At 46.2% G+C, this 19,100-nt stretch overlaps 2 protein-coding genes across 2 annotated transcripts in view; both read left to right on the forward strand.

Annotated features, from left to right (window-relative positions):
- Positions 1–19,100, forward strand: part of L3hypdh (trans-L-3-hydroxyproline dehydratase) — a 642,804-nt gene that overhangs the window by 21,552 nt on the left and 602,152 nt on the right. The window lies entirely within an intron of this gene.
- On the forward strand, positions 934–4,054 carry Gpr135 (G protein-coupled receptor 135). The gene is given in 3 exon segments (XM_076922033.1): positions 934–1,128; positions 1,130–1,184; positions 1,187–4,054. Coding segments are annotated over 3 exon segments (1,404 nt in total). The 5' UTR covers positions 934–996; the 3' UTR covers positions 2,404–4,054.

A 19,100-nucleotide genomic window follows, 5' to 3' on the forward strand; every position in this document is an offset into this window, starting at 1 on the left:
GCTTTTCCTACTTGAAGCCATAGCCACAATCCAGAGATACAATGTTGCTGGTCACCTGGCCTTTCCTGTTCTGCTCTCTCCCCCTCAGTGTTCGCCAACAGTGCTGATGACTGGTGGTGCCTTGTATGGCACGCACGCCACTCCCAGAGACCGAATGGAAATAGGGGCAGGACCTATACCCCTTTCTATCTCTCCCATGCATTAACCATTTACCATCCAGAGGTTCAGGCCCTTAACATAGATGACGTCTTCCTTCCTCCATCCACCCACGTGCCAGCCCTTGAGAACACTTGTTCATGATCGGGCTTGAGAGGGGAGCCCACCTCACAAATGTTGAGTATAAGCAAGGAGTCTAATGAAACAAATTTGTTTTAGCAGTGGTGTTCAAATGTGGCCCTTGGTTCACCATCATCACCACCATATGAATTCTTGGTCCTCACCCTAAAGCTACATTGTCCGAAACTGAGATTGGAACCTAGTCCCTTGTAACATGACTGATTCTGTTGCCCACTCAAAATACAGAAATATTGAACATCCCACCCCCCCCCGTTCAAGATCTCCAGTGTGGGCTGTTTTTCCTTTCCTACATGTGTACACCAGAGACGCCCACAGCAGCATCTCCCCCCCCACCCCCCAAAGGGCCTCCTCTGGGGCATCTATGCTGGAACAGAAAGAGGCAAGAGCACCTCACGAATCTGCCATTGGTTTTGCGGGGTGGTCTAGCTTTCTCCCCTGCCAGGGTGCTGGAGGTGAGCCATGCCATCCCTCAGACTAACAGACCCGTGGCTTGGTTCACTCCGGCTGGGAAGGAGATAAATGTGGGCCGCTTTTCTGGGGTACCGCGGCTAGCGTCCCTCCCTGCGCTCCTGCGTAAATAGGCGGTTCCCTCGGCAACGCCTGGAACCAACGTCAGGTTCCACCAGTCCCGGTGGTGACCGAGTCCCACTCTCCCCGCGGCTGCCGTTCTGGTCCCACAACCTTTCACCCTGCTGCGGGATGAGCAGAGAGGCGGCCTGCGCGGGACCCCATGGAGGAGCAGGCGCGGCCACAGGGGCCGCCCGGCGACGAGTGCAGCCTTGCCAGGTAGCGCGCAATCCGGGAGGAGCGGCTTCCACCGCCACCGCAGCCAGCGTTGTCGTTTAGCTCCGTAGCCACCGTAACGCTGGGAAACCAGAGCGATGCGGGCAGGTCGGAGGCGGCGGTGTCTCGGGACCAGCGCCGCTGCTATGGCACGGAGCAGCGGTGGCCGCCCAGGCGCTCGTGCTCCTGCTCATCTTCTTGCTGTCTAGCCTGGGCAACTGTGCAGTGATGGGGGTGATCGTGAAGCATCGGCAGCTGCGCACGGTCACCAACGCCTTCATCCTGTCGCTGTCCCTGTCAGACCTGCTCACCGCGCTGCTCTGCCTCCCCGCCGCCTTCCTCGACCTATTCGCGCCGCCGGGGGACTCGGGGCCCTGGCGCAGCTTCTGCGCGGCCAGCCGCTTCTTCAGTTCGTGTTTCGGCATCGTGTCCACGTTCAGCGTGGCGCTCATCTCGCTGGACCGCTACTGCGCCATCGTGCGGCCGCCGAGGGACAAGCTGGGCCGGCGGCGCGCGCTGCAGCTGCTGGCCGGCGCGTGGCTGGCTGCGCTCGGCTTCTCCCTGCCCTGGGAACTGCTCAGGGCACCCCGGGAACCCCCCGCTCCGCAGAGCTTCCACTGCTGCCTTTACAGAACCTCCCCAGACCCTGCGCAGCTGGGCGCCGCCTACAGCGTGGGGCTGGTGGTGGCTTGCTACCTGCTGCCCTTCCTGCTGATGTGTTTCTGCCGCTACCACATCTGCAAGACAGTGCGCCTGTCGGACGTGCGCGTGCGGCCGATGACCACCTACGCGCGCGTGCTGCGCTTCTTCAGCGAGGTGCGCACGGCCACCACCGTGCTCATCATGATTATCTTCGTCATCTGCTGCTGGGGCCCCTACTGCTTCCTGGTGCTGCTGGCTGCGACCCGGCAGGGTCAGGCCACGCAGGCTCCCTCGCTGCTCAATGTGGCGGCTGTTTGGCTGACTTGGGCCAATGGGGCTATCAACCCGGTCATATATGCCATCCGTAACCCCAACATTTCCATGCTTCTAGGACGCAACCGCGAAGAGGGGTACAGGACTAGAAACATGGATGCTTTTTTGCCTAGCCAAGGCCTCGGTTTTCAGGCCAGAAGTCGCAATCGCCTTCGAAATGGCTGTGCCAACAGGCTTGGGGCTTGCAGTAGGATGCCTTCTTCCAACCCTGCTAGTGGGTCAGGAGGAGAAGTGGTCATGTGGGCTCGAAAAAACCCAGTTGTGCTCTTCTTCCGAGAGGGTCCACCAGACTCAGTTATGGCAGTCGGCAAACATCACAAATCTGAAACCGGGGACAGTAGCAATTAAGAAGGGTGGGGGGTGGGCAGCTTGTAATAGCAAATTTCCACCCCTCACATTGACTGATGTGGGAATCCGGGGAGAATCGTCTATTTTATAAAGCCAAACATTTAAAAGTAAAAAGACAGAAGTGGGTGAGTTACCACTTCATTCTCAAACATGAAAGATGTAAAAGAACATTCCCTTTCTTCAAAAGTAGTCAAGGGAATGTGAAATGCAAAAAAATTTTTAAAAAAATCTTGAACCGCACAACGAAGCATTGTAAGGCGTAAGTGCTAAAAAGCAACAAAAATGAAATTCACGGTTACTGGAGAGCTCATGTTACAGGAATCACACTGTGAGACAAAAATCATTGAACTGAACTTAACAATTGTATTCAAATACTGTTTCTTCTTTGTTTGTTTGTTTGTTTTTAATGACCTAAGGCCCCTCGGATCTGTTTGAAGGCCCCTGTACTTTCACCAGCATTCAGCAAAATTTCAGATTCTAAAGGCTGCACGACTGACCTGTTTTGGGGGCTTAGAGCAGAAACGTCATTACCCAGATTGATGCGCTCTCCCTCCCAGAAGTTTTGTGCAAGTTTTTAAATTTAGAGTTTATTTTAAACCACTTTTGGTTTTGTAAAGGTTGTTTATTACTAGATATAATCCAGGGGTCCGAAGGACAAAGACAACATATGTGGTTGTTTAAACAGAAATCTAACATTATACATAAAAACCAGTGTTTCTTCTAAGCCCATTTTAGTCCCCAAATTATCTGTCTTGGAAAACCCCGGCTGTGTCCTTCCTCTAAACTGTTCCTGTTGGATAGCTTGCATTTTTGCCACTCCAAATATTTTCATTAAAATAAAAATAATAATGATAATAATAACTTTCATATTAGAACGGTCCTTCTCTATTGGGGTAACTTTTTTTTATAGAGCCTAAACTGTAATTTGAAATCAAATTCTTTGAATATACTGAATGATGCTAAATATGTATGTAGGCATATATATCATACATACATGTTACACATATAGTACTGGCTTTCCTATTTAGCCTATAACTGCCAAATATGATTCCAAAATGGAATTCTAAAAGTAGTTTGAAAAGTATGACCACATTCTTGGAATAGCCATAGAACAGCCTAAGAGGATCTTCTATTTAGAGGTTTAAGTATTTTTTAAGTAGCAGATTGCTGCTTTACAGGTATGGCTATGTATAAAATATTATAGTCGTCATTAGAAAGATTGGTTTGGTGTTAAAAGGTGGGATAAAAGTCCATTAGCACAAGGTTAGAGAGATACCTCAAGCCAACTGAAAACATTTTCAGAAACATGCAAAAAATATTTTATAATAACTCAGAAGCACAATTCAAGGTTTGTAAATGTGAAGTTTCTCACACTGAATGTCACTTTGGACTTTCTTGCCTTTCCTAAGTCTGCTTCTCTTTCATCCAGTATTCCATAGCTTTAGCTGAACAAGCACTTTAAAAAGTATGAAGATGCATCCGTTATGTGAAGATTTCACTGTGAACTAGCCTGAATATGTAAATGTAAAACATTTAAAATGTTCATTCTTGTGTCTCTGTGTGACAGATGAGTGTACAACACCGTTTTGTAATCAAAAATGGAAATATATGATTCCTGTCTTGATGAGTAAAGATGTTTTAATTTTTCTTATTCCTTGGAAGTTTGTAAATTACCTAGGTGTGTTATTGCTACAATCAGTGTAGCACAAAGGTGACGGGGAAAAAAATCTCTGCTTTCTAAAGCCTATTGTCATAAGGTTATAGGCTTAATGCAACCAGATCTGGGATTTGAGGATAAACCAGTCTTGCCATTGTGAAACTTATAGCACAGGGACTCTTATTTTGTAGAAAGATTATGCGATTAGAGGAAGAAGGCAGTTGTGTTACAAAGTGGGGATCACCTTCGAAGAACTGAGGGATGGATTCAAAGACTAGGCATGGTGCGGAATAAACCTGAGGGATGTACAGGGGGTGAAGCGCCGGGGTGATGGTTTGAGGGGCTTTGCGGAAGAAGGGCAATTGCCCTCTACGTTGTCGGGGAAAGGAGCTGATCATGACAGAGACCTTTCTAGAAGTCATTCTGGTAGTGGTTCTCAGAATTGTAGCTGGCCATAAAAGAGGAAAAACAAAAAGTCCCTGATGGTTGATGAACGATGTATGTTCATGTGTGCATGCGTGTTGTCTGTGTGAGCATGCGTGTGAGCATGTGAGTGTGTGTAGTGATTTTTCATTTTCAGCTGTATGGCTATTAAATGACTGAAGTGGGATCTGCCCTGCAATCTGTTTAGCTTTGAGGCCCTTCCCTTCTCTGTGTAATGGCAGGGAACGAGGGTGAGAAGTGTGTGGCACCGATGCTCACCATCTTCATCCTTGTGCATCACTTTGCTTCTACTTTATCTAAGGACAGTTTTCTTGGTGCTGAAGCAGGTGGAAATCACAGAGGCTGCCTGCAGAAGGTGTGATTGAAAGGCCCTCAGTGAGGGCCTTGTGCTTTGTAAGAACCATCCACAGTCAGGACTCCTTAATTGGAAAGGAGGGGAGGGGAGGGAAGGGAAGGGGAGGGGAGGGGGGAAGGGGAGGGGAGGGAAGGGGAGGGAAGGGGAGGAGAGGGAAGGGGAGGGGAAGGGGGAGGGGAGGGGGGGAAGGAGAGGGGAGGGGGGAAGGGGAGGGGAGGGGAAAGGGGAAGGGGAGGGGAGGGGAGGGGAGGGGGGGAAGGGGAGGGGAGGGGGAGGGGGAGGGGAGGGGAAGGGGAGGGAAGGGGAGGGGAGGGGAGGGGGGGAAGGAGAGGGGAGGAGAGGGAGGGGGGAAGGGGAGGGGAGAAGGAGGGGGGAGGGGAGGGAAGGAAAGGGGGAGGGGGAGGGGAAGGGGAGGGGAAGAGTGAAGGGGAAGGGTGGAAGGAGGAGGGGAAGAGGGGGGAGAGGGGAGGGGAGAGAGGAGAAGGGGAGGGGGGAAAAGGGGAGGGTGAGGGGAGGGGGGAAGGAGAGGGGAGGGGAGGGGGGGAAGGAGAGGGGAGGGGATGGATATCCTTTTTCAGAGGAGTGTCAAGGAAACTTAGAAAGCAAAGAAGATATGTGCATAAAGGCTGGTCCCCTGTCTTGCCCCCATAAATACTTAAAGATTGAGATGCACGTGGACTTTCAGTAAAGCTAAAAGTTAGCCGTCCTCATGTTTACCACCAACATGAAATTATACAACCTATCGGATAAGGGGAAAGAAACTGTGCAACACTGGGAAGCATTAAATAGTACCTGTTGTATAAAGTGAGTAATATAATCCATCATACTTTATCTGCTTCTAGTTTATTTCATTAGGGTTGCAGCAGTAACCGTTGTTACTACTCAGTAGTTATGCAAATCGGCCCACTTAGCTCTCATAGTAACCTTGGGAATAGGGTATTGTTGTGGCAAATATTTAACATCAATAAATTGGAGGTTTCTTCCCTACCTTAGATCATTCAGTTCCCAGATAAAAGACACAACACTCTTATGTTTATAATAAACCTTAAACAGCACTAGAGCTGAGCAGATATCACCCTTCTGTCTGTTTTGTCCGCTTCCCTGTACATAGCCCTGAGACAGGACTTTCTATGTTCTGTCTGGGCTGCTCTTACCCCACCTGGCCAGCCCTCATAGCTAATTCTCATGATCCCTTACTCCATGGCGTCTTCCTCAATTCAATGTCCCTCCTCTTCTCAGACTCTGTCGTGAGCACTTATTCCCCTAGACTGCCAGTTGGTTCTGACAGGAGGTGCCCTTGGGGTAGACAATAAGGCAACGAGCAGCCGTCAGACTGGTTTTCTAATGCTTTAATTCCACACTCGGGGTCACACACAATTGTTGTGGTTGAGGACCGGACCTCCTCTTCCACTATCACACACAGACAAAAGAATGTAACTGCTGTGGCTAATATTCCTAACAGAAGGATAGATAACAAGACCTGACCAGCGCGTCTCAGGCTCGGGCTCCAACGTCTCGGGATCACCTCTTTGCATTCAGCGAGTCTTGCTCTGATGGCTCGGGTCAGTTCTCTGGGCCCACTGATGATCAGTTGGTGGTCTGTATCTCGTTCATTCACTCGTCGGGCTGAGTGGAGTCCAGACCGGAGTGGAGTTCACAGGCAGGTCATTTTGGGCCGACTTTCCTTCTCTGGTCAGGGTTCTTATACTCTATCCTACCCTTATCCATCCTTAACACTTTACTGCAAACGTCACACTTCTTAATCTATACGCAGGGCTCCTCTGCTGGTTATCTCCTCCAAGCCTTGGCTGGGCTGGTCTTATCTTTTATCCTGGATGTCAGCTGCTTCTCCTAGCCTGGCTGTCAGTAGCCGCCTTCCATGTTCACTACAGACTCCAAACTAGGGAACCAAAACTCTGCCTACCTCTCTTCTGCCCAGCTATAGACTATAGGCATTTTTATTCAACCAATAGTTTTAAATGAAGAAGTAAGGTTACATAGCATAACTTGGTGTATGTGAGGGTCTCCTGGTCCCTAGGGGCAACCAGACCAATTAACACTGCAATCCATAGTAAAGACCCAACCTTAACAGAGTACTGTTTTGCTTCACTCTGGATCACAGATGAGAGATCTGAGGTACAGAGGTGTGGTGTGATTTGTCCAAGGTCAGGAAGCCAGCAAGCACCAAATGTAAGATTAATATCAAATATATTTTGCCAGAAGGCCTTCTAACCACCATGCTATACCACCTCTCTCATTTGTTGAAAACAGTAGGAGCAAGAAAAGTAGACAGCTATCAAAAGACTGGAAAGAAAATATTCTAAATTTAAAAGAGAGGCTATGTTTAATGTGGAGAACAGTTATGTAAGATATGTGTTCTGTTGTTGTTTTATTTTTTAATGTATGAAGCCATTCCAAGCAGTTCTTTTTCTGAAACAATCTTAATCCTTGGGCTAATGGCTCCAGTCAATCTTATTCTTCATTCCTGCTCCAGAGCAGGGTTTAAGCCATCTAGAATTCCCTTGAATAAGAATGCCCGATGCACCTAGACTCTGTAACCCTTCCTGGGACCTTCTACCTGGCCTAGGTTATGAACATTTTCCCTTGTCAACTCACCTTTCTGCCTGCATCTGTGAGCTTCCACTGTACCCTCAAACATCTCGTCAATACTAGTATATATACACATATAGATACATATAGATCGATATTTCAGTCACCTGGGTAGGGACTAGCTAACTGGACTTAAAGTTTTCCGCAGACACCAGGTCCCATCTTCACCTCAGGACTCTCATTATCTCACTCATCCTCCTTCCTCTGGCACCCTCAGCCTTCCTTCCTGCTCCACCAACTCCCCTTCATGGATGCTCCAAGCATATTTTGGCTCTCACCTGAGAGGGAAAAAAAGATTTCCCATCTATCTTAATTACTTTTATTTTGCTTCGATAAGACACCATGACCAACACAACTTGCAAAAAGAAGAGTTTAATTTGGGGTTCATGGTTCTGGAGGGTTAGAATCCATGACCATCCTGGGGAACATGGGAGTAGGCAGCCTAGCGCTGAAGCAGCAGCTGAGAAAGAGCTCATACCCTGATTCACAAATAGGGAATAGAGATGGCTTACTGGGATGGCTGTGGGCTTTTGAAATGTTAAGCCTTTTCCCAGTGACACACTTCCTCCAACAAAGGCCATACCTACTAATCCTTCCCAAACTTCCACCAGCTGGGGACCAAATATTCAAATATATGAGCCTAAGGGGACCATTCTCATTCAAACAGATGCACTATTCCTCTCTCTCTCCCCTCTCCTCTCTCTTTTTTTCTTTCTCTCATTCAACAAACTCATCAAAAAATTGTCTATCATTCTACAGTTGATTTAAGTCATAATCTACAGGTTTATGGGCTCAGGAAAGTCTTTCTGCAACTCAATATTTTCTCTAATCCCTTATTTTGACTGAAAGAGTAGTTCAGATGTCAGCATAGGGAGTTCAGTGTTGAGACCTGGTAAACATCACTCCTCATTGGTCATCCACCCACAGGTATCTGGGGCATTCATCAATTTGTCTCTGGCCTTTCACTCATAGTTGCTGTATTGTCAGCCCCACTTCAGCCCTGAATTCTGTTGTTTTGACCTAAGGACATAAGAGAAGATGGGGTATTGTCTTAGTTAGGGTTTTACTGCTGTGAACCGACACCATGACCAAGACAACTCTTATAAAGGACAACACTTAATTGGGGCTGGCTTACAGAGGTTCAGTCCGTTATCAGAAAAGTGGGAGCATGGCAGCATCCAGGCAGGCATGGTACAGGCAGAGCTGAGAGTTCGACATCTTCATCTGAAGGCTGCTGATGGAAGACTAATTTCCAGACAGCTAGGACAAAGGTCTTAAAGTCCACACCCACAGAGATACATGTACTCCAGCAAGGCCACACGTTGTAATAGTGTCACTTCCTGGACTGCACATATACAAATCATCACAGATGTTAATTACAGAAAGCTTACTGAAATGAGAGAAAAATATTGAATTTTGTCCCAACATTTGAATTATGTCCCAACATTTTTCTGCTGTCAGACCAGCTTTACATTCTACCCACCCCAGACAGGATGCCTAAGAGCACATAGCTCTCATGTCCCCCAGCTCCTGGAGTTACTGTGTTAATTACTATAATTTCCAGAAAAGGCAAAGTCGTGAGTTCTCCACTCCTCAGCTATCCAGTGAACTAAACTCCAGGTGAGTGCAGCCAAGAAGTTAATTTTACCTCAGTTGTGCTATGGCAAATAGTAGGACCTGGTTGTTTTCAGCCAAGCTCGTTTGTAGGCTGCAGGCCTCATTCTAGTATAGGCAAGCTGAGAAGGCTGGAGACCACTCTTACTATGCAGCCTGACTGTTTAAGTAAGGTTTCCCTGTAGAGAGAGCAGGCCACTCTCCCTGCCCTAGCCTCAGCACTGTAGCTCAGAGAGCTCATCCAGGGATAAAGTCGGGCTTTACACAGAGAGCCCTGAAGTTCTCCTCAAAGGAATTAACATTATTTGAGGCAGAATAAAGACAGGTAAATTCAAGTTTAAGGACGTTCTCTAAATCGATGAGTGTTGAGAAAAACACTAGGCCACGAACTTCCTCAAAGATAAGTCACTGGCCAGCAAAGTTATCACAGAACCAGGAGAAAGGGTGCATAGGAAGAGCCCTCCTGGGGGGCAAATGTTAGAGCAAACACCCACTGTAACAAATCACTTCCTATGGACTCAGATTGTGGAGCAATTATCAAAAACACAACCCTGTCCACCCTCCCCCCCCAAAAAAACAAACTGTCGCGCCCCGCTTGTCCAGCAAGGAAGACGCGACAAACCGGATCCTTCTCAACAGCCTTTATTATGGAAGCGCTCTTTTAGATTTCTTGGGAGAGACTGACTCGAATGCCCAGAACGGGCTGCTTATATACCCCCAGCCCTGGGCGTGGCAAAGCACATGGAGGTGTCCGATTGGTCAATTTGCCATGCCTCATTAGCATATTCATTAGCATACCCCTCCCGGGAGGGGGTGCTTGGTCAGGTTCGTGGTACCCTAGTGGTACCTCATTTGCATGGCCCGTTCGGGAGGGGCTGGAGCCAAATTGAACTGTGCATGCACAGGCCTCTGGTAGTTCCTACCAGAGCCTAGGCAGGCACCATCTTGTATTGCCGCCTCAGAGCGGCTGGCGCGCAAATGTGCGCCCTTGGCCCACAGAGTTGAAGTGGCGCAGCGTTGTTTTATTCAGCCGCATAAGGTTGGCGGCCTACAACAAACCAACAACAAAATAGTTGTTGCTTGCAACCCTGACTGAGACCCTTGCAGGCAGGGGTAAGAAGGTGAAGAGTCAAGACACAAACTCCAAGAGTCCAGCAAGTGGCTAAAGCAGACTTGTTTGTTGCAGCAGCTGGGCAAACCTTTATACCCCCCTCCCAGGATCTCATTGCCTCTCAAGTAGCCAGATGTGACTCTGTCTTTTTTCCAATGGCTAGATCAAGTGTCAGCCGTCTCTAGCCATGCTGGCAGATTCTAAGTTGGCTCAGGGAGGAAGTATCAGTGGCACACATGCCAGCATTGTGGCTGGGTCTGCTTGGCTAAGTTCCTCTTACAGATAACAATAGAGCAATTATCAAATTTAGTGACACTGAGTCCTTCATTAGGTGTGATCAGGTAAAGGGACAGAGATCCTTACCAAGACCACTGTCATCTAGGGGACTGGGTACACTCAAGGCTGTGCTGAAGAATGCTAGCTGAGGCTTCACATAGCAGGACATTAAGCCTGTGTCCAACAGTCTAGATAGTTACTAAATAAACTGGCAAGCAGCAATGAGCCCTGGGCAAGTGAGGCCAGAGCCTGTGCTCAGAGCTCGATTTTCCCAGGATTCCACAGCTCTTGCTCTCTGGCTGTGTCTAAATGTCCTACTTTCAACGAGAGATGCATGAGAAAGTTACAGAACTAAAAAAGTATAAACCAGACCTGGGATTGGAGAACAACAGAAACTTCCTATGAGGGGACTGGATACCTTCAATGTAGTCGTCAGAATTATGTTCAAAGAATTAGTTTTAGTTTAGTTTTTTTGTTTTGTTTTGTTTTTGTGTGGGTTTGTTTGTTTGTTTGTTTGTTTCTTTAAACCTGGCCTTAGACTTGGCATAGTGGTACTTGCTTTTGATCCCAACGCTCAGGAGACTGCGGCTGGCTCTGAGTTTGAGACCAGTCTGGTCTACATAGTGAATTCCAGACCAGCCTCCTGTCCTCACTCCTCTTAGGCAAAGACCTTTACTGATTTTTTTGTTGGGAGCCAACTTTTAGCAGAAAGCGGCTAGTTTGTCTTTGCAGCCATCTGGAACCATATACCCTGATAAGAGATTTGGTTTTCAATAGCCTACAACAGCTGAAGCACACTCTGATATCCCACATATTTTGTGTTGCTGTTTACTGCCCCCAGCTGCAAGGTGCACGTGGTAGCCATGCCTGCAAGGCATGCGGTTCACATGCTATCCAGGCCATACATGCCTGCAAGGCGCACGGTGCACGTGCTATCCACGCTATAGATGCCTGTAAGGCTTACGTCATATCAATACCTGCAAGGCACGTGGCAAAAGGGTATAAATACCTCAGAATTCCCTTCAATAAACGAGACTTGAGACTTGAGACCTGAGACTTGATCACACCCTGTCTTGTCTCCATTCTTCGAGTCTCTTCCCCTGCAGCCCCACTCTCTCTCTTGACCAGAGCACTTAGCCCCAAAGCGTTGAGGCAGAGTGCAGGTTCTCAACAATTTTTATTTATGCAATGCAGTCAAAGGTATTGCTTCTTTAAGCATTTCACTTTCGTACATAAAAGCTTGCAGATTACGTTGTTCTGTGCACTGCTACTCTTCAGCTAGCAAAAGACCTCGACAGTTGCTCCCTCGGATGGTCTTAAAAGTTCCCACCCGTGTTTGATGTTTTAGTTTATTTATTTTTTTCTCTCTAATGTCTACATGGTGTTCTAGGTCTTTTAGGCCATAGTCGTTACTCCGGTGATGGGAGGCTCGTTCACCTGAGGCACATGCTCGAGGTGTTCTCCGCTCTGCTGGAACTCCCACAGACCCTGTAGGTGTCTGTTTGTCAGCCCCACAGCCTCCAGTCTTTCCCAGGTCTTTGTGATTTGCTTTAGTCATCTGTAGCTCCTATGCCAAAGGCTTATGGGAAACTTTCCTGAAGAAGTTTGTTTCCCTTTTCTCTTTGAATCTCTGGCTTCCAAATTCCAGTGACTCGGTGTGCAAGAGAATGCGTGCAATACATCTTTTTCCTTTCCACAGTCCTCTTGTACCTCTCTCCATGCTCTCCTTGTACCCTCTCCCCCTCCACAGACAGTGCCTTTTTCTGTCATGTACATAGTATATTGTTTTATCTAGAGTCTCTATGCAAGAGAAAATGTAACCTTTGTCATTCTGACTCTGTCTTATTTCCCTTATCATGGCTTCCAGCTTCATCCATAAAACTGCAAAAGACATAATTTTATTCTATGTAGCTGGATAAAACTCCACTGTGGAGCGGTACCACACTTCTTTATCCATCCACCCGTTTATGGGCCTCTCCACTGGTTCCATATCTTGGCTATTGTGAATGACATAATAAACGTGAATTTGCAAGTATTTCTTTAGGATCCGGACTTAGATTCCTTCAATACCAAAGAATCTATACAGCTGGGTCGTAGTTGTTCTATTTTTAGTTTCGTGAAGAACACTCCATACTGAGTAGCTAAGCTAGTTTTCACTGTGACCAGTAGTATTTGATGATTTCTTTCTCCCTGCATTCTTGACAGCGCTTGCCACTTGCTTTCTTCTTTTCTAACAGAAAATAATTTGTATATATTGTATTCTGATCATGACTTCCCCTCCCCCATCTCCTATTAAGTCTTCCCCAACCCCCGCTCCCATCTAACCCCGCACCACCATTCTCTCAATTTAGGAACTAAACAGGCAATAAAGCAGAACTAAAAAAAGAAAGAAAGTACAAAAAATATTCTTAAATGTGGTTTAAATACCCAGTGATGCCGGGCGTGGTGGCGCATGCCTTTAATCCCAGCACTTGGGAGGCAGAGACAGGTGGATTTCTGAGTTCGAGGCCAGCCTGGTCTACAGAGTGAGTTCCAGGACATCCTGGGCTACACAGAGAAACCCTGTCTCGAAAAACCAAAAAAAAAAAAAAAAAAAAAAATACCCAGTGAGCCTCCTTTGAAGCAAACTGATTTTTCCTTGGCAATTGGTTGTCAGTGGAGATAGCTCTTTGGTTAGGGATGGGAGCTCATGTCTACTTCCCCTCCTCCGCACTGGGATTCTATCTGGCTTTAACCTGTGCAAGGCCTATGCTTGCTTCTACAGTCTCTGAGAGTTTATATGTGCTTCAGTTCTGTTGTGCCTGGAAGACACTGTTTCCTCCATGTTCTCCTTCTTCTCAGGCTCTTACTATCTGCTCCCTGAGCCCTGAAGTTTGATGACATCATCCCATTTAGGACTGAGTGTTCCAAGTGTTCTGACTCTGCACACTGTCCAGTCCTGGGTCTCTGAATTACTTCCCATCTACTGCAGAAGGCAGCTTCTGATGATGTCTCAGTGAGGCACAGATCTATGGGTACAACAAAAAGACCTTAGGAGTAATTTTATTGCTATGTTCTTTTAGCAAAATAATAGTATTTGGTTTTCCCCTAGGTGCATGGCCTATCTAGCCTCAGGTTCTTGACAGTTTCAGGGGCTGGTTCCATCTCCTGGAGTGGTCCTTAAATCTAATCAGGTAGCAGTTGGTTGCTCCAAGCTTTGTACTGTCTTGGCACTGGTACATCTTGCAAGCAGGTGACCGTTGTAGATCAAAGAGTGTGGGGGTTTGAATGAGAACAACCTCCATAGGTTCATAGATTTCGATACTTGGTCTGAAATAAATTCAAACCAATATAGTCATGTGATCATTGAACTTAGGGATTATTTTTGTCCTAAACTGATACATGCATCTCACCTTTTATTGGGAGAAAAATATTATCAAAGAAATCTCTACCAGAAAAACAAACAATTCTAGCCATGGGTGGCAAAAGTTGTGTGAGGAAATCCAGATGTTTAAATAAGCACCAGAGAGGGAGGGTCACCATCATCTCAGGACAAGGAATCCCTTATCTTTTGCTAGTTGATTAATTCCTGCTGTGGCCGATCCTGTTTTTGTTTCTATTTATAAACCTTGTCTTCCTCGTCCTTCTCCTTGGTCTCCTTCTTAGGCTGTTTCGAAGGCTTCTTTTTGTCATGGTTATGGTCCAACATGGTACCTGCAACCCCTTCCCCAGACTCAGGGGATGCTGAATTCTGAAAACAAAAACCAAAAAGAAAAAAACAAACAAACAAACAAAAAAACCTGTCTCTATTGAGGTGAGCATGAAATTTCTGTTCTTAAGTTTTTTATTATATGTTTTTATTATACATTTTTTGGTATATGTATGTCGAACCTGTTAAGGCCTAGATGGAATGTTCAGGCCTTGGTAACAATTACCTGGCTGGCCTGCCACTATATGGAAACTTTCTCATGTTTCTGCTGGTACTAGAAACCTTTCTAATGCCAAGTTGATTGCATATCCTGTCATGTTCTGTGCCCTTGGAAACCAACTACAATAAAAGTCAATCGAACTGCTGATTAAATCAAACTCTTATACCACTGAGGCACTGTTGTAGTGTGTGCTATACACAGTAAGTATGAAGAAGCAAATGAATGAGATAAAAGGAGACAAGAAACGAGAAAATGAAAGAAGAAGCAATACTAAATGAAAGGGTGAGGCAAAGAATGTTAAAAAAAAAAAAAAAAAGCAAAAGAGTTAAAAAAAAACCCAAAGTTTCCCAATAGTGAAAAAAAGTAATCAAAATTAGCTAAGTACAATCCAAGAAGTAAAAGTAAAAACAAAACATTTTTTAAACATTTCAAGCATAATTTTAAAGGTGAGAGGATTGCAAAGAGAAAAAGCTGAAATATTGGGGTTTGCTTTCTTGGTTCTCTAAAACTGGATTCTGCCAGGTGGACATAAGAGTTGTCACTGGAACTTGGGGTCTCCTCTGTTTCCGACAGTTTATACTTGTGCTGAACCTGAATCGGAGAAATGTCAGACATCAGAGTTCTCTTCATTTTAGTAGCTTCCTCTCCTTACGTACCTGTGCTGTCTGCTACCACACTGATTCTTACCATCTGTGGATCAGACAGGTTCACCCACCCACCGTCCTGAGACTCCCTGATTTAAATGCCCTGCAGCGGCCAGCGTTTTCACCAGAGGGTGTCTGCCAAACGCACTGGGACTCGAAGAGGCACACACAACACTGAGATCTCTACAGACAAACCAGTCTCCATCCTTTCAAATCTACTCACGTTTGACACAGACCCGGAGGAAGAAGACTATTTTGCGAGCGGCTGTGGTTGGAGCCTCCAGCCGGGCAGTCCTGACATGCTAGGTTCAGCAACCTGCTTTCAATAAGCTGACAACTCAGAGTGAAGAGCAGAAAAAGGAGATTTATTTGATGTGGGCACATTGAGAAGAGGGACAGTGTAGACCGTTGACCACTAAGTCTATCTTTGGGTTTAGGTGTAGCTAGAAGGTGAGAGTTATACATAACTCTGCAGTCCTGGTCCTGCCACGCCCATCAGTCTTCCCTGCAAGGTGGCCTGGTGAATTTTTGGAGCCCTGTGAAACTTCTTTCCAGGAGACAGTTCTTCCATTCTGGCCAGCACCAGGGCCCAGCCTTTGCCTTCTGCCAGTGTGAGACCCCTGGTAAATTTTCAATTGCTTGGAGTTCATTGTTTTGTCTCATAACTAAAGGGAGGGCACACATATCTAGAACATCTTTTCCAGGATGGTTAAGTGCCTGAAATACTGCTACTTTTCCACAAGATGGCGCCATTATCAAACACAACAATTTTCAAAGCTGAAACCACTTGTAAAAGTTTGTATCTTGGGGTGCACTAAAGCGTTCATCATCTTTAAACATTTTAACGTCCTTATCGATAGCAGCTTTTCTCTTACCATTTACCTAGTAAGGCTTTGCAGGGAACCCTGGACCCCCAAGACCAAATTCTCAGGGCAAATTTGCCCAGAGAGACAGAGGGCAGGGGATAAAAGACAAAGAGATGAGACAGAGACAAAGGAGAAGGGGAAGGGAACAAGAGAGAGGGAAGAAAATGAACAAGGAAGAGGGGTAGGGGGTGTTAGTCCCAGAGAACAAAGGACTGCCGCTGGATAGAGAGGAGACAGGCAGGGCCCGTAAGCAAATGGCAGTTTATAAAGGTAAAAGAGGAAACTGTGTTAGGATGAAGTGTTTACTTTTAATTGGGTATGATAATTAGGTGAGCCAAAGTAGGTTTTTGATTGCTGGACCTCAATACTTTGGTAGCTAGACCTTGCTAGTCAGCCTCGGGAGGAGGAAGTGGCCACTTAAGGGAATAGAGCTTGGGGGCTAGCTTTAGGAATGCAATCTAATGAGTTTTAGCAAGACAGAGGGAATCAGGGAGAAGGGCAAGGCCTGCCAGACCCAAGTTTGCCATCCCAAGTTGGCTAGAGTATCTTCAGGTATATTTTTTAAAGATTTATTTTATTTTTTTAACTCTGTGTAAACGGGGGTAGGAGAAGACGCGCCATGTGCCCGTGCCCACGGGGTTCAGAAGAGGGCATTGGATCCCCTAGAGCTAGAGGCACAAGCATGGAGGGAGGGAGACTCGTGGGAGTCATTTCCTCAGCCAGATGATCAAACTCAGACCATCCCAGGCACCTCTATCTGCAGATCTATCTCACCAGCACTGAATTAGGTAATATATTAAAGTACAGATGATATCATTTTAAAATAGCCTACATGTGTTGAAAATATTTGAACAGGAAATAACGTTGAGTATGTACACTAAAATGCATTTCAATTAAAATGTCTACTATTGTCTATTACTAATAGCAGGTTTTCTCACACTTACTCCTTTGGAGGATAAGCATGGTCTCATTACTGTGGGTGTTCTGTTCATGTTGTGCTTTAATGGCTGACTTCACGTCCTGTGCTATGTGGATGGAGCCTGTCATGGTAACTGAGAAACAGATCAGACTTCTCAGATTTAGAGAATGGTATTGGGGAAGCCACTTACAAGCACACTTTTTCCCCCCAGAGAATGAATGGAACATTTGGTGTGGCCAACATTTGACGAATGCTTCCGCTCGGACTTCTGCGTAGACTCTTTCATTCCCTTTACTATCTGTGGCTTCCATACCCTTGCTTATCCCATGGATAAAGCAGCGGAGATGAGAAGAAATAGTTTGTTCAAGATTACTTAGCCCAACAGCCGGAGAGGTTGGGTGTGCTGGCTGGTTTTATGTCAACTTGACAAAAGCTAGAGTCACCTGGGAGGGGAAAACCTCAGTTAAGAAAATGCCTCTCTAAGATGGGACTGTAGGTAAGTCCATTTTCTTAATTAGTAATTGATGGGGGAGGGCCCAGCTCTTTGTGAGTGGTGCCCTCCCTGGGCTGGTGGTTCTGGGTGGTATAAGAAAATAGACTGAGCAAACCATGGGGAGAAAGCCAGTAAATAGCACCTCTCCATGGCTTCTGCATCAGCTCCTGTCTTCAGATTCCTGCCCTGCTTGAGTTCCTGTCCTGACTTCCTTTGATTATGAACTATGATGCAGAAGCAGAAGCTGAATAATCCTTTCTCCCCAGCTTGATTTTAGCAGAGTGTTTCGTCACAGCCACAGAAACCCTGAAGACAGTGAAGAGGTAGACTTGAGCTCACTGATCTTGCCTTCTGTGCCTAAATATGAGGTGTTTTAGGAGTGTTCGCTCCACCTGAGTCCACTCTGCTTCTCTGCTGGAAAACCACTCTGTGGACAGTAGTGAACCTATGACATATCCCATCCCTCCGCCTGGAGGACCTTCATGGGAACTTTATGAAAGCTTACACACAGGCTCACCTCTTCAGAGACGCATCTTCCAAGGACTCTGGAAATGGGAAGTTAGTCTTTCAGATGTACATTAGCACTGGACAGACAGACAAGAGACCATACAGACTGCTGGAAACTAGGAAAGGTCAGATCTTGGAGATCGCCAAGGTAAGGCTAGGGCAGAAGGAGAAGTATTTTTAGTTAAGGGTTCTTATTTTAATGACACGGGACACCTTGTAATAGTGACCTGGATAAAGCTGAATAAAAGCAACATTTTGTGGGCTTGGTGGGAAGGTATTCAGAGGAGGGATATAAGCATGGCTTTGTGGAAGCTGTTGCTTCTCATTCATTGCTAACCATTCCCCAAGAGGGGGCCTTGGAAGTTCTCCTGTGATCAAATTAAGCTGGATAGAACATGAAGTGGATGAGCTGACAGTTGATCTATGTTTTTAAAAGTCAGGTGTTCACTGAGGGGCAGATAAGAGAAGGGGGTGCATAGAACAGAGGAAATTGATGAGAAGGAAGAAGTGACAGAGGAGAGAGGAAAACAAAGAGTAATTAATGGGGAAGGAGAAAGAGAGGAGAGAGAGAGAGACAGAGAGAGAGAGACAGAGACAGAGACAGAGAACCAGAATGTGGAGAATCAGAATCAGATGATCAATAAACTGAACATTTATGTGTTTGATGCACAGGTAGTTTTTTTTTCTCTCACATCTGAGGCAGTCTCGCTGTGTAGTGCAGGCTAGCCTCAGTCTCACTCTGGATCCTCCAGTCCTCACATCTTAAGTGTTGGAGATGCACTCATGCCCCGCCACGCCTACCTCACTTAACGTGATCATTAAGCTGTTGTGCTAGGCTCTTAGGCCCGGTGGAAACTGACAAGTGTGCTGTCTTGGAGAGCAGGTAGGTCGAGTGAAGCAGCGTGTGCTGACTGCAGGACAGCAGGTTGCAAATTCCTTCTCAGCTCCTTCCATTGTTTCGGCTTCTCCATAAACTCAATCCATAAACCCAGCTAAGTAGACATGAACTCTGCGAGACTATTAAAGTACACCATTATCTCAAAAAACCAATTTAATTTTATTTGTTCTTTGGCTTGTACAATTTGGCTAATATTTTTTGCATTACTGCATGTCTACATAGTTTTAAAGAGCTGATAAAAAGCTATTTGTCCATTTCTATATAGTCTACCCAATCAGCTCATTTATATAAGAAATTGCTTAAAAATGTGGGGGAGGGGGAGGGGAGGGGAGGGGAGGGGGCAAGAGTCAGAATCAAGCCTGGTTTTTGTTTTAAGTTGATGACTGGGATAGAAG

The sequence above is a fragment of the Arvicanthis niloticus genome, chromosome 23 (assembly GCF_011762505.2).
Source record: "Arvicanthis niloticus isolate mArvNil1 chromosome 23, mArvNil1.pat.X, whole genome shotgun sequence".
Taxonomy (NCBI): Eukaryota; Metazoa; Chordata; class Mammalia; order Rodentia; family Muridae; genus Arvicanthis; species Arvicanthis niloticus.